This window comes from Rattus norvegicus, chromosome 9, assembly GCF_021556685.1.
Source record: "Rattus norvegicus strain SHRSP/BbbUtx chromosome 9, alternate assembly SHRSP_T2T, whole genome shotgun sequence".
NCBI lineage: Eukaryota > Metazoa > Chordata > Mammalia > Rodentia > Muridae > Rattus > Rattus norvegicus.
In genome coordinates this window covers 109,179,815-109,195,653 of record NC_141542.1, presented here as the reverse complement: position 1 = coordinate 109,195,653, position 15,839 = coordinate 109,179,815, and the positions used below count along the sequence as shown (strand labels likewise).

The following is a 15,839-nucleotide window of genomic DNA, read 5'->3' as shown; positions in this document are numbered from 1 at the left end:
CATTAACTTATTTATTCACTTTATATTCCAGTATCTGCCCCCTCCTCCTAATACCCCCTCATACAGATCCTCCCTCCCCCTTCCTTCTCTCCTTTCCCAGCTGTTTACACTGACGAACGTATGCTACCTTTGAAAATCACACAGTGTCCTGAAAACACCTGTAATAGCCTTCGTCAAGGCTCTATTGATAGCTGCCAACCTTCCAGAGAAAGAATAACTGTTGTCTCTCGTCTAAGAGTTAGAGTTGTTCTTGTTTTGTTTTCCTAAAACAGTTCAATTAATAAATACTTTTAGTTGGATGTGGTGGTGCATGTCTCTAATCCAAGCACTTGGGCGGCAGAGGCATGTGGATCTCCATGTTCAAGACCAGCCTGAACTATACAGTGAGTTCCAGGACAGCCAGGCTACACAGAGAAACCCTGTCTCAAAAAGCTAAACTAACCAACTAAATACCTTTAACACTGGGATTGATTCATTATTCAGATACTGTGGTCTGCTCTCCATAACAACAACTAAAACAAACTGCAACTTTTATAGAAATAGACAAAATATTTAGTAAAGCCTTGTAAATTCATTTCCAACATCACTTCCTCCTTCCCAAACAAATCCCCATTGGCCAATGCGAATACATTTAGGACCTTCACTCCAAACCCTACTAGTTTATTTGACATGGAGTAGAAAAATGCCCAAAGTAATCTGATGATAAAAAAAGAACCTAGTCTGGCTCAGGTTTCTAGGTCTCCCACGTGGGCCTGGTACTGGTAAGACCCCAAACAAAGTGTTCCTATGGTCATATGTTTCTGTAAAATTTGCCAAAAAGTTACTTTGATTGTAACCACTTTTTTTTTCCCCCGGACCTGGGAACCGAACCCAGGGCCTTGCGCTTTCTAGGCAAGCGCTCCACCACTGAGCTAAATCCCCAACCCCGATTGTAACCACTTATGATTGTTGAATCTTTTCAACAACTTTGGCTGTGCCATTCTCTCCTGAGAAAGGAATGTGGGGGAGCAGTTGGCATTTCTGGGAGCTACTAAGGTAGACGTACATTCAAGTTTCTTGTCATTAGTTTCATGTCCATCAAAATGCACTCCTGGAATGCTGTTCACAGCCTGTGTTGCCCTAGTGCTATATGACAATGTCCTAAGGCCACCCAAGTGGGTCCACTGGTGTCTGAGGGTCCATTGGTATCTGGCGTGGAAGGTGCAGGGGCAACGGGAAAGAGACAAGGTTAAAATACAAGGAGCCAGAAGGTCTTTTTTAAGGAAATTCTCAACAGATGTTAAAACTAGGCAGAGTTCAGTTCTCAGAAGACAAAATGAAAAGTCCTTACCTATCAGGAAAACAGGGCAATAGTTTAGAACTCTGACTGTAAATACGCTCTGGATGTGTATTTTCTTCCTTATTAAATATAATTGTACAAAATAGAACAAAACCCTCGGGCACAAAGTTGTTTGTGCACTCTTAGGAAATACGCCTACATGTAAAATCAGAAATTATGTATCCTATCAATAGAAGTGCATCAGCTCTTCTGGAGGAATGAATGAACTCTATTTTCTAACTGCCATTAAGAGGAAATCAAAAATACATAGCTAAGAAAAAAGGACTACATGTAAAGTAATTCATGTTCCTTTCCCTTTTTTTCCAAACATGGTCTCATGTATCCCAAGCTGTGTTTGATGACCTTGACTTCTCATTTTCCTGCTTCTACCAGCGTCTTCTCCTGAGATTACAGGGATGTGGCACTGTGTCAGGTTTAAGTGGCCCTGAGGATCAAACTCAGGGCTTCATGCATGCTAGGAAAACACTCACTCTTCATCAACTTGGCTACATTCCTAGCTTCTTCATCTCATACTGGACAAATGCTTACTTAATAAATTAACTTTTACTTGTAACCTGACTTCTTTTAAGAGATTTATATTTATTATCTTAAATTGTGGGGGGGGGGGCATGTGCATTTTAAGTGCAGGTGCCCACAGAGACCAAAGGTGTCTCATCCCTCTGGAGATGGAATTATAGGTGTCGTGAGCTGTCTACCCTTTTCTAATTATATATGCTTCGTGTTCCACAAAACCTGGCATCAAACTTTGCCCCCCTCCCACACACACTTTATCATAATATTCAAATATTTATTGATTACTTATTCTGATTATATAGCGACTCTAAACACTTAAGGAAATAGGACCTACTAAGGGAGAAGACCTACTAAGGGAGAAGAATCCCTTTATTACAGTGTGGATGTTACATGGTGGCAAACACTACAAAGTGAGACTGGCAGAGGAGAAAGAGCAGTTGGGATGAAGCAGAAGGACTAACCAAAAATCCTAATCAATCCTCACACAAAGGACAGTAGCCACCGCGTCCCAAGTACCCACCACTGCCAGGAGTCCAGACCAAGCCCTTTGCTTACACTGTGACAGGTGGCAGTGCTCGCACACTATAGCTCAAGAACTCCAGCTCACAGAGGTGAAGGACTTAGCAGTTCCTCACCTCTGCAGATGGCCTCAACTCCACCCTTACTCTAAGGTGTGCATGAGGAGGAGTTAATGAGAAAAGGAAACAATTATATAAGCACACAAGACCACTTGTCCACTGCAGTCACCAGAGAGGGAAAGACATTATTGCAGTGGCCTCTCAGATTCAGTGGAATGGGGTGTCACAGGAATCGAGAGATCGGGTGGGGCACAGTGGCACACCCTTTATTCCCAGCACTCCCAAGGAAGAGGCATGTGATCTACAGTTCCAGAACAGTCAAGGCTACATGGCCAGACCCTGTCTCAATCAGGTGATGTGGGCACATTACCTGTGTGTGAACAGAGGTGGTGGGAAGGCAGAGTACAGACAGTTTGAGACAACAGAGGAGAGAAGAGGAAGCTGCCTGGGGTTGGGCTGTCAGGGTTCTAGTAGTTCAACTAGATGGAAGTCCACACACAAGCTGGGATGGGATGCGGTTGGGATGGGCTGGGGAGGAGAGATGAGCCAAAGCAGGTCTCATTGCTGTATCCTGTCACATTATAATGCCTTTCTCCATGGTTTTTAATCACACTTATTTGTGTATGTGTGTGCACAGATGTTTGACACTATTCACATAAAGAGATGAGAACACAATTTTGGGGAAATAGTTTCTCTCTTTCTATCACATTTGTCCCTGGATCCGATGTAGGTCACAAGGCTTTGGCATAACCGTTCTCAGATTTTTTTTTTTTTTGGTTCTTTTTTTTTTGGAGCTGGGGACCGAACCCAGGGCCTTGTGCTTCTTAGGTAAGTGCTCTACCACTGAGCTAAGTCCCCAGCCCCTCTCAGATTTTTTTTTAAGGTAGCAATAAACTAAAATACCAGGCTTGGTGGAAAATAATCCTACAAATCTAAAACAAAATCACTTCTACCATTCTGCCCTCCGACTCTGTCCATGTCCTCACATATACCTTTTAACACTTTAATTTTTATGTGCACATTCATTTCATTGTTAAGGTTAAAAGACTATGGCTCAGTGGTTAAGAGTTCAATTCCCAGCAACCACATGGTGCCTCACATGGTGAGATCCCATCTTTAGTGGGATCTGATCCACTCTTCTGGTATGTCTGAAGACAGCTACAGTGTACTCATAAATAAAATAAATCTTTAAAACAAACTACTTGGGGTTGGGGATTTAGCTCAGTGGTAGAGCGCTTGCCTAGCAAGCGGAAAGCCCTGGGTTCGGTCCCCAGCTCCGAAAAAAAAAGAAAAAAGAAAACAAACAAACAAACAAACAAACAAACAACTTAAAGCATATTTCCTGGGATCAAAATGGTTCAAGAGGGACAGGAATGAGCTTGCCAAAGAATGTTTACTAGCCAAAAGTACTTAACCACCTGATTGATACAAGCTTTGCTTATCAGATTAATTTTTTTAAGTAGCATTTCAAAAATCAAAGTATCACATATTGGTAGTTGCTTTCCAAAAATAGTGGACCACAATCATCGCCCACATAAACACTCCTGAGGAAGTCCTAACACCAGACTTGAACATACTACTGTACCGTGAGAGTCTCAGCTTTTCAACTCTCATTGATAAAACCGCTACCTCAACAGATACATAGAGAAAAAGGAACAGACTGGCGTCACCCAGCTCTTCAGTGCGTTCTGGCTGCACACCAAGCAGGGCAGGGCATGTACAGAGTTCATGAAAGGGAAACAAGGAAAAGGAAACTGTGGATGTAACCGAAATGATTGGCAGGATTTAGAGAAATCTGTTAATGTCTGAATTCAGAAGGGGTTCACATGACTAGAAGCAGGGATATTTGGAAAGGAGGAAACTGACAAACAGACGTAATGGCGCCCCTCAGGATTACCCATGGATTGATTAATCTCTGCTTAGGCAATGCAATCTATATCCTCCCCTCCAAGTAGGATAACTCTGTGGAATCACCAATTCCCTAACTCTTCTTACAAATACGCACTGCCGTTGATTCAGGTCACTCTTTCCCTTGACAGCAACGGTTACTGACGTAAGCATTTATTGGCAGGGCATCTGAGCAGCTTTGAAAAACTGTTTCTTAGTCACGGCAACTCGCATCTGAGGTAAGTACATTCTAAACCCACTCTGTGGATGAGGAACCTAAGGTGGGGGGCAGATGAGAGTTATACCTGAGCTCCTCTCTGTCAATGGCTGGTTTTACACACATCCCAGGGAGGCATCCACAACCCCACCAGTCAACGTCTTTCTCTGCTTTATTTAAAATGGGGTTGTGCCTAGGAAGCCATGACGCACACCCGTGCTCGAACTGTACTCGCAGCATTCAGACGCCTGACAGAGGAGGATGGGGAGTTAGAGGCCAGCTGGGGCTATGGAAAATATCTCAACAAAAAACAGTGGGGGATAGGGGTACGGGGAGGCTGTGCAACTTGGCCTTCTCCTTTGAAGACTTTTTTTTTCTTTTTTTTTGGAGCTGGGGACCGAACCCAGGGCCTTGAGCTGAGCTAAACCCCCAACCCCTCCTTTGAAGACTTTAGAACTGACAACTCGATAGCCACAAAGTGCTTTGCAAATGCCTTCCCGTGTCCCAAAACTCACTAAACTTTTATTTGGTCTACAAGTAAAGATTACTTCATACCTCCCCGTTTCAAAAGGATTTCAAAGAGAATCTGTGCTGCTGATTATAATACTGTCTCCACAAGACTGACTCTAATTCAGCGTTACCCACTAATTACCAAACATTTTCACAGTGGCCCAGTCAAAAACACCTCATGGAAACAGAACAAAGCTAGGGAGAAAGGCCACCCCTTTAAAGATTCTGCCTGGAATCTTAAGTCTCTCCATTCTTTCTCAGCACGGTGTAGCGACATTATTTCCTTCAAGAATGCCTTTTCGTATCTATTTTTCACCACCATTACTGGGGCACGAAACAGCTTAACAAATCACTGCCACGTGTGTAAATGGCAAAGGCGCTTACAACCTGGGATGAGGAAAACGCAATGGGCCAGTACTGCTTCTAGATCCTAGTATCGTAACAACATTAACACCTGAGTTCTCAGTTTTGAAGGAAAGGCTGAGAAGAAAAAAAGAATGACCTTCTGGGCTTTCATTTGTGGCTCCTGATGCTGCTTCTCAAGGCTTCTGCTTCGTTGAGCACTGGCCTGGGAGTGGGGGTGGTCTTCAGCAGGGCATTCTTGTGGCCCTTAGCCCTCTACAGGACACTCAATGTCCACGAGTGACGCTCAGACTCTGATCACCCCCCCTTCCTCGACAGCTGGTCTCCACGTGTGATGTTCCTGCCCTCAGGACTCTGCTGACAGCCTGGCTCCACGGAACCCTGCAGCTCTCAGCCCTCCCAGACTGCCCATTTACTCAAGCAACACTCCAGTCAGTCCTCAGCGGACATCCAGTCTGGACCCGAGACTCTCCCTCCCTTCGCCCTCCACAGTCAGGCCATTCACAGACGTGTGTTGTCAAACGCGGATTCTGTGAGGAGCTGGCGCGCCTCACGAAGGCCTCAGAGCCGGGCGTGGACTTTCTCTGGTGGACGGCCAGCCTCAGGCCTGGTCCGGCTCGGGTTCCGCTGAGGTCCGGTTAACGAAGGAAACCCAAGCCCGACCCACCGCCCCCGAGCCACTTGTCCCCCTCCCCCGCTCACGGCCACCACGTCCTCACCGTGCCACACCGGCCTGCGACGCCGCCAGCCAGGCCTCCTCCACGTCCTGTGCCCGCGCCGCCCGATCCCGACAGCTAGCTGCTTCCCCGCCCCCGCCGCGCGTCCGCCGCAGCCCCGCCCCCCCCGCGGACGCACCGCCGATTGGCCTGCGGGTGGGTCCTCCCGACCAGCGCCTGCGAGCGCAGCACCTAGCGCTGATTGGTCATCACATGGGGCAGGGCGGGGCGAGTGAGCGCCAGAAAGTCAGAAGCAAAGCTCTGCAGCTCCTCCGCGGGTGCAACAGGGCTCTACACGCTGGGCGGGTCCTCGGCCCCTCGGCCGTCGGAAGGGCTTTAGGACCTGAGAACGCTGTGGTGGGTGGGACTTAGGAGAGCCGCGAATTCTCCGTCTTAGTCTTCACTTTGGCACGGCGGGGAGGGTTCCGTCTTGGATGCAGCTTCGGAACAAGGGAGGACTACCCCAGACTTGGGACTCTGGAACGCGAGTGGGCCCTACGTAGGCATTGGGCGGGACTTTAGCATACGGGCTGTTCTCAGCCTACATTCCGGCTTTGGCAAGAAGGGCGGCCTGGGTTCTGGGTGGGGCCTTGGACTTCAAGCTCGCGGGACTATGCTGGCATTCATATCCTTGGTCAGGCATCCCCTAACTGCCAGCTCCTTTCCTATCTCCCATCCGTCGTGCCCAACCTGAGAATAGAGGAAACACCTGATGTTCCTCAAGGGTCGCTTTTGAGGCAGGCTATTCTAAGAGTCCTCGAAGCCATCTCTGTTCCCTTTTGGATTTGAAGCTTTCTAGAAATCAAAATGGTGAGACTGCATCTTGGTCCTTCCACTTCGGTGACTTGCAGCATCCTCACTTTCTTCTTTCATTGGTTACTTGAATGGCCCTGTAGGGAGCCAGCCCTCTGAACCAACCGCTGTCTAGGCTCAATAAATCCATACAGCCCCCAAGTCATTTCATACAGAGCACTAGCCTTTGGTGTGAAGTCCCTATGACAAACAGGGAGGGCCTTTGCATCCCCAAGGCAACCTAGAAGTACAGGCTGACTAGGTCAGCAATGTTAGTAGGCTTCCCAACTTTCTCCTCCGCCTTAGCTATCCCTTTCTTGTAACCAGCCACTGCCACTGCCACCACCACCGAGTGTGATGTCAATCATTAAGAAAAGGAGCTGGACTGGACAAGGCAAGAATGAGGTTAGATATAAGCAACCTAATGACTTAGATAGCAGGAGCCTCAGTGCCTAGGATCAGTGCGCTGCTGAGAAAGCAAAAGGATGAAGGCTCCAATGGTACTGGGTGGTCAATTCACGAGTCAGGCTGACAAACAGGTGTGAAGCTAAAACCAAGAGGTTGCTCACCCACTCAGACTAGGATAATCCCATCCAGATTAGGATAGTTTCAGGTTATGTGGTTTGTTATTGCGGGTCTTTAGAAAACGTGTGTATGCACACGCGCGCGCGCGCGCGCGCGCGCACACACACACACACACACACACACACACACACACGTACACACATGTACACCTACGCACGCGCAGTTCTTCCTCCTTGAGTCTTGGGATCAAACTCAAGTTTGGTCAGCTTATGTGGCAAGTACTCCTAGCCACTGGGCCATCCCATCGGATATTTTTAAGTCGCTTTCCTGGGCTGGGGGGACAGTTTTGCGGTTAGGAGCACTGGCTGCTCTTTCAGAACACACAAATTCAGTTCCTGGCACCCATATGGCTGCTCACAACTGTCTGTTAATTCCAGTTCCTGGGGATGTGACACCCTCTTCTGGCCTCCTTGGGCGACTGGCATGCACACGGTACAAAGATATACATGCAAGCAAAATACTCACACACATACAATAAAAAGGTAGAAACCCTTAAAATTCTGAGCATGGTGGTACACACCTTTAGTTTCAGCACCCCAGAGGTAGAGGTAGGAAATTTGAGTTGGGAGAGCTGCCTGATCTCCAGAGTTCCAGGCTAGCCAGGTTACAATGAGTGTCTCAAACACAAAAAACTCCACCCAATAAATAAGTAAACTATTAAAAAAATTTAAAAACTTTTTCTAATTTATCTCTCTTACAAATACAGAGAATTAGAAACCTATTTTGGTCACTTTTACTTCACACTATGTTTAACAGTTGTTGCTTCATTTTCTAATTAGTAAACTTACCTATGAAGTCTTAGTGTCCATTTTTTATCAAATAATCTGCAGACAGTTGGATAACCTGTACACAGTCTGTACAGCTATAGCATCTCTTCTGGAGTATCTTGGTTATCTCTGATAAAAACATGCAGTACTCCTACTACTGATACAAGGACCATCCCGCAGATACACACAGTTGCAACTGGGGTCCTGAATCTTCCCAATGGACCTCACACCTTACTCAAAAAGAGGACAACTCATTTAATGTCTAAACAATAGTGCTTTATTGAAAAAAGGTTATTTTAAATGGATACAAAGTTGAAGTGTGAAATGTTTTCAAAATACATTTCTACAAGTTACTTCTTAGTGAAAGAGCAAGTATTTGTTAGCAAAAGCAGTAAAACTGAAGGGGATTAGAATTGTGGCTGCAAGACCTCACATGTACACTGCCATCCTTAGATGTCAGCTGGTCCTAAGTGGCACCCTTAACTCACAAATGGGACTCACACTGAATGCTTGGGAATTCCTTCCTTTTTGTTGGTTTTTGTTTTTAAATCTTTCTCCAACAAAACTAATATCAAAATAAGCCAAACAAAGGACCGCACGGGTCCACTTTAAAGTCACTGACACTTTTCCTCGTAGGGACTTCACACAGTGAACTTCCCTGACTGCTCACAGTGATGCGACGTGAAGAGGCAAAGTGAGCAAATGCATATCCTTTGTAATTGATAACCATTCTTAAGCTTCACTTTATTCGTCCTATTGATTTTTGGCCTGAATTAAATGTAAATCCCTGCCTCATCATCAATCAAGCACTTCCTCCTGCAGCAAATGGAAACACACAGCTAGCACCGGCTCTGCTTCTCCACACCCTGCCTCCTTCACCTGCCTCTTCCTTTCTCAGACCACTGACTGACATGAGAAGACATGGTAGAAGGGAAGTGCCGGAGTGTAAACCAGGCCTGACTCTGCTCACCTGCTTGGGGCACAGATCTGCCCCTTTCAATCATGTCATGAAGACATTTATACTACACAAACTGAAGAAAATGACAGTGCTGGAAAACAGATGAGACAGTCTGCACATTAAAAAACAAAACAAAACAAAACAAAAACCAACCCAGCACTGTTATTTCCCTTTCAATAGGAGAATCACTGAAAAGGGGAAGAGTTAGAGGAAAACCTGGCAGGCATTTGGGCTTCAAGTGGCTTTTTGTGCAAGAGCACACCCAATCACAAGGCTGGGTTTGTGCAAGAGCACACCCAATCACAAGCCTGGGTTTGGACCCACGCCAGCCGAAGACTATGATTTCCACTGCCATGGCTGATCTTTTGCACCTAGTTATAGAAAGTACATTAAAGTGCAGTATAAAATATAAAAATTTTGGTTTCTTTAAAAAAAGTATTGCCTTTTTAGTTGAGTAAAAAGTTTACTGACTCTTCCTTATAAAGAGAGTCTTGTTACAACTGAAGCTGGAGCTCATAGCTGCTTTGGTTCTCTCCACAGCACAGCATAATCACCACCCACAGTATAAAAAGTCCTTGTAGTGAGTTTTCTCTACAGAGGTTTGAAAATGATCTGGCACTAGAATCCAGAGCTCTTAAAATTCAACCCTGAAATCCTGCTTTTTAAAAGCTATTTAAGTATAAACATGTATCTCATTAGATAACGCTCTTCTGGTCTACTGGTTAACAGATAATGGTGCAGATGAATTAACCGGATGAACTACAGCAGCAAAATTGGTTTTAGGTGTTTTGTACAAATATAAAGTTAACAGTGTGACTTCATTCTAATAAGCAAACATCTTGCCACCAAGTATGCACAGCCACTTCTGTCAAAGGTACACATGTTCACCACACAGGGACATTCTGAGCAAACAAAAATGGCTGGATAGAAACCAAGAGTACTTGTCAGTGATTAGTCAGGCCAGCTATATCGAAGAAATTCACTATTCAGAGTATACATGTTGACAGATTCTTAGAAATAAATTCTAACATTAGTGGTTCAGGAGGAATAAAGTATCAGTTTTCCTCACAAAATTTAAAATGTAACATAGCAATGAAATATAAATGTTAAAGGTACTTCATACCAAAGGGAGTTGGGGGTTGGAGGGAGAAAGAAGGAAAAAAAAAACCAAAAATCAAATGTTAAAAAACCAAAACACAACAAAACAACTGAAATCCTCAGACACAGGCACTTCAATGTAGATGGGTACCCTTCCACGGGGCTAAGAAACTTGATGCTGTAGCACTTATCAGGAAGACTTTCTTTTTATCCAAAGTGTTTCCTGGAAAGTAAAAATAAAACAATTTAAATGGAAGTGATGTGCTTGTTACTTTGAGCACTACAATACAACCTCTGCGTAACAAAGGGCACAAGCTGAACCCTTGACTAAATCAAGAGGCCATTTATGAGATTCATGGAAGCCACCAGGGATTACAGAACTGAAAAGTGCTCAGAGTTACATCAAATCACAAATCTAAGTGACATGTCAATTATCAATGGTCACAGCAGTTTCCTGAAAGGTCTGGAGGTCAGTGTCTGCAGCAAGCGACCCTTATCTAACTGGCACTAGTTCCTCTTTCTGGCGCCTTTATTTTTCATCTGCAGATTTTAATAAATTAAGAAAGTTCTTTTTAAAGATGTTTCTAATATTAAGGAGTTTCCAACACTATTATAACAAATAAAAGTTTTAAATTTTTTCCTTACATAAATTATACTTATACCACTAGAAAATAGAACAACCTTCACTAGACAGCAGGTGGCAGCAGAGAATAGTTTCTGCTTTTCAATGAAAGGTTAATAATACAACTAATAGCAGATTTAAAAATGCAAAACACTGGGGTTGGGGATTTAGCTCAGTGGTAGAGTGCTTGCCTAGCAAGCGCAAGGCCCTGGGTTCGGTCCCCAGCTCCGAAAAAAAGAAAAAAAAAAAAAAAGCAAAACACTAGTAAGACTTAAGACAGAAGAGCCCATCATATTTGAGGTTAGCGGATAATGAGATCACCCTACTCCCCCTACTTACCAACATTGAAGCTGGACCTCACACGTGGTGCCCAAGAGTGCTGCTGTCAGTGTCGCCGCCCTGCATCTGCATCTGCATCTGCGCCTGCATCCTCGCAATCATCTCTTGCATTCGGCGGAGCTAGCGACAGACAGAGCACGTCAGATGCGAGGTTGGGGTGGGGACTCATAATTAGCTTTGATAGCTTTTCTCAAGCACAATATATTCAAATAAACCTTATGAACCAATATAAAAGAATAATTTACAAAAAAAAATAGGTAAATGACAAAATTTGTGATTTAAGTGAGACAGAAATTACCAATAAACAGAAGCACTAGTTACAAAGACTAGTAAGACAATGAGGCGAGAAAAAGGCCTGCTATTACCCTTTGGGGAACACAAAGGGAAGGGGAATGGGGATGAAATCATCTTTTCTGCTCAGCAACAAGGTCTTAGCTATGAAAACAATACTTTGTCTACTGCTACCCTTTATCAATGTTTGGTTATTTTTGAGACATATTATCATTAGCCCAGGCTAGACTCAAACTCCCTATGTAGCCGAGGATTAGCTCTGAACTCCTAATCTTGCTTTTTCTACTTCCCAAATGCTGGGATTATAGGCAAGAGCCATCACGTCTAGTTTATGCTGTGCTGAGACTGAACCCAGGGTTTCCTGAATACTGGAGAAGCACTACCAACTGACCCACATCCACTGTTAAGACTCCACAATCCCTGCCACTGAGCTGTGTCTGTGTTCAGAGAGGCTGCAGGCAAGTACTCACGTGTTCTTCAGGTGGCTTTGTGGTTAGTACAGGTCTCTTATCCACATGGAAGTCATTTGTTCAAAGAAATTATTTCTTTTCCTTTAGAAAAGTCTGTCCCCAGGTGACCCCATCAGCTGCACATTTCCACTAGTACTGCTCTAGAGTTTGGCCAATTTCTAGCCGGTTATTTGAGTATCAACTGCTCTGGAGTCCAGTGTTCAATGCGCTCCCTGTGCATCACATGCTTACTTATGCGTCAAACATTACACTTACATTACAAACACTCCTTAGGAAAGACAGGAGTAAATACCCCTTTGCTAGGGTATTTTTCAGAAGGTCTAAATTTAGAGGTTTAGAGGACTGAATTCTTACACTGGACTTGTCCTATCCACAATGTTGTTTATTTTAACATTCACTATCTTATTAACAGCAAGCTCTCATTGCTTCTTCCATTAAGTCCTATATATTTCTACCCCATTTTTGGTAATGAATGCAATGGCAGCTTCATTATGCTTCCCAATTGGTTATTGTCTATGTATAGGGGAGAAGACCACTGAACAGTTAATAATAATAATAATAAATCAAGGGGTTGGGGATTTAGCTCAGCGGTAGAGCACTTGCCTAGCGAGCGCAAGGCCCTGGGTTCGGTCCCCAGATCTGAAAAAAAAAACCAAAAAAAAAAAAAAAAAAAAAAAAATCACTCCTATTTATTACCTTTTGCTAGCTAAACTGCTACTTGAGATTGAGGTGATGGTTTTAAAATATGTATACTATGTATTTACATATATTTTAAAGACTAGAGAATAACGCTTCAAAAAGATAAGAAAAAAAAAACTATAATAAACTATGAAATTTTTGGACATAAAACAGCTATAGATGCCAGAATACATACAACCGTTCTACTTTACCTCAGCCTCCTTTTCAAGCAAAATCTGGTCTTTATTCATGTCCTCATTCTCTACTTTCCTAAGGGTAAAAAGAAAATAATAATTACAATTGTTATACTGTATTTCTGAATAGATACAGAAACCCTTCAGCTTTCTGAAGAACTCTGCTTTCTGACTGCATGCGTACTGAAGGGGCTCTGGCCAGCTGCAGCACAGCAAGCATGGCTCTGGGGTCCTTGCCCTTCTCTCTCCTGCCCACTGTGAACCAGATTAAATCCCCAAAGCTCTCCATCCCTCGATCAGACACACTTTCTCATGCCAGACTCATTCCGAAAGCTGACTACTAACGTCCAGCTATCAAAGTACTAAAGCCCAACCATGAAAAGCCTTCTTGTTTCACGTAATTAATATACCAATCAAAACATACCACTGCATCCGTGCCCATTCTCACAGACTTCTCCTTAAAATTTTTTTCCTCTTAAAAATTGAACCCGCACAGTCATTTGCTGCTGTTTTCCTACTGAAGTCAGATAGCAGACATTTTTATTTTTCTTTCCAGCTTAACCTGAGAAAACAGGTGTTTGGGTGTGGTTTGTAACTAACTCAGGGTATGAGGGGAGCCCCCCACTGTGTGTGTGTGAGGTCCTCTTCACTTAAGGCTTTTTAAATTAAAGACATGATAATTAAGAGAACACAATGAAGAAAAAAATGATAAAACATGAAACTGCAAATTCAGAAGACTTGTTTCTGTAAGCTGAAAAAAATGATCTGACTTTCTTACAGTCAAAAAGTAGCAGGTCTAACCCAAAGAAGGTTCTTGATTTAGGTTCGTTCCCCTTTATGACTATACAACACTATTACACCTGGAGAGGACAGGAGCAGACTGAACACAGCCTGGCAGACAGAACTGAGGAAAGCTCACTGACAACACCTATAGGCATGCTAGTAAAAACCTTTAATGTCTGGCTTACATATTTTAAAATTAACATGATATTTCAAAAACTATTTTATTCCTATTTATGTGTTGATGTGTCTATATATGAATATGTACATATGAATGCTGGTGCCCTCAGAGGTTAGTGGTGTTGGATCCCTTGGAGCTGAAGTTATAGGCACTTGTAAGCTTCCTAGAGACATGGATTTTCAGATGCAGTTGGGTCACAAAGCACACATTTCATATATGATGGTTTGTATATGCTTAGCCCAAGGAGTAGCACATTAGGGGGTGTGGCCTTGTTGGAGTAGGCGTGTCACTGTAGGTGTGGGCTTAAGACCCTCATCCTAGCTGCTTGGAAGTGAGTATTCTGCTAGCAGTCCTCAGATGAAGATGTAGAACTCTCAGCTCCTCCCTCACCATGCCTGTCTGGATGCCACCATGCTCCCACCTTGATGATAATGGACTAAACCTCTGAACCTGTAAGCCAGCCCCAATTAAGTGTTGTCTTTATAAAAGCTGCTTTGGTCATGATGTCTGTTCACAAACGTAAAACTCTAAGACAGCATACAAATGCACTAGGACAGCACAAAGGAAAAAGTGAATGGATATGGCCACACAGAATCTGTAGAAAATAGAGTTGTTACTCCTCTGACACCTATGGCAAGCTTACCCCCCATAACTCTCAGCGGCAAGCAAGCCTATCATTCACTTATAAACACAGCAATACTTCTACAGAAGTACCAACACAAGGCTCTGGCTTTTCCATGTTTAGAAGAAATGTTTATTGTTATTTACATGTGTGTTTTGCCTGCCATGTATGTCCATGTACCACATGCATGCCTGGTACTCAAAAATGCCAGAAAGCACCTAGGAAGCGCAAGGCCCTGGGTTCGGTCCCCAGCTCCAAAAAAAAGAACCAAAAAAAAAAAAAAAAAAGCCAGAAAGCAGCATTGAACACCCTGGAACTGGGAGTTGCAGAAGTTGCGAGCTGCCATGAGGATACTGGGAATTGAAGTCAGTTCCTTTGCAAGAGGACCAAGTGTTCTTGCCTCCAGAGTCAACTCTCTAGCCTCTAAACTTGTTCTTGATGTACACATTATGAATGTCTCTTTCCCATCCCCACCTCCACTTGACTGAATTGGCAATATTCTTTTAACAGATAGGAAGCACATGTTGTTTTATGATTAAGAAGTCTGAGCTATACACATTAAAGGCAGGAGATTGCGACTCAGGGAACATGATACTGGGAAGACAGTGTGACAACCTGCCGCCTCTCTTCAGCCTCTCAGAACGGAAGTTTTCATAGTGAAGGTCTTGGGTCACTTCCTGTAGGTCCTGCATGTGGGTGCTAAAAGAGAGAGGAATGTAACAGGGGCTTAAGGATACAGCAGTCTCATGGGAAAAACAACATCCTAATCAGGAACACATAGAAAAAAGCCAGTAGTGAGAGCCCTGATAATTAGGTGGTAAACCTCACAGTTTGCTGGAATTTCAGGTAAGATAGGAACTGTGGGAATGCCTATGTGAGGTAAGCTCCTTTGCAACCACAATAAGCTACAACACAAAGACCTTGACAGAACATTTTCTCCTTGACACTGCCATGGGCACTATCAGACACACTACAAAGCCATTACCACTGGAGAGAGATAGACACACAAGAGATTTTAGGAGACTTTTTGATAAATAACTGAAATAAAACACACTTTAATTTTCTAAAAAATTTTATGAAAAATATATAATTCTAATAGGTCTCTGACTAGCTTTTACTTTTTCAAATATTACATATATGAAAATGTATAAAGAACACTACAACACATCCCTGTTTACTCAGGATCTAGGGAAATAGTATGAATGTGGATAAAAAGGTAGTTGGATCTTTTTTATTTTGAGAAAGGCACAACTTGCATAACAGGAATATCACACCTACTGTGCCACACTAACATCCCCTGAAGGACAGGCTAGGATGGCCATCAGCTCAGCAGTACACA

General features: G+C 43.6%; 2 protein-coding genes across 11 annotated transcripts in view; both read right to left on the bottom strand.

Moving 5' to 3' along the window:
• Farp2 (FERM, ARH/RhoGEF and pleckstrin domain protein 2) overlaps window positions 1-6,199 on the bottom strand; it is a 108,161-nt gene extending 101,962 nt beyond the window's left edge. For 2 of the 3 annotated variants that reach the window (XM_087566513.1, XM_087566512.1), the window contains exon 1: window positions 6,127-6,199. The gene's annotated coding sequence lies outside the window, so the exon portion shown is untranslated. 3 annotated transcript variants of the gene reach the window in all.
• A 2,322-nt stretch (window positions 6,200-8,521) lies between these two features.
• Window positions 8,522-15,839, bottom strand: part of Septin2 (septin 2) — a 33,012-nt gene continuing 25,694 nt past the window's right edge. For all 8 annotated transcript variants that reach the window (XM_087564497.1, XM_087564496.1, XM_087564493.1 and 5 more), the window contains 4 exon segments: window positions 15,116-15,199; window positions 12,936-12,993; window positions 11,285-11,404; window positions 8,522-10,546 (listed from right to left, as the gene is read on the bottom strand). In XM_087564497.1, the coding sequence (XP_087420623.1) occupies window positions 11,303-11,404; window positions 12,936-12,993; window positions 15,116-15,199 (244 nt within the window). In that variant the 3' untranslated portion in view covers window positions 8,522-10,546; window positions 11,285-11,302.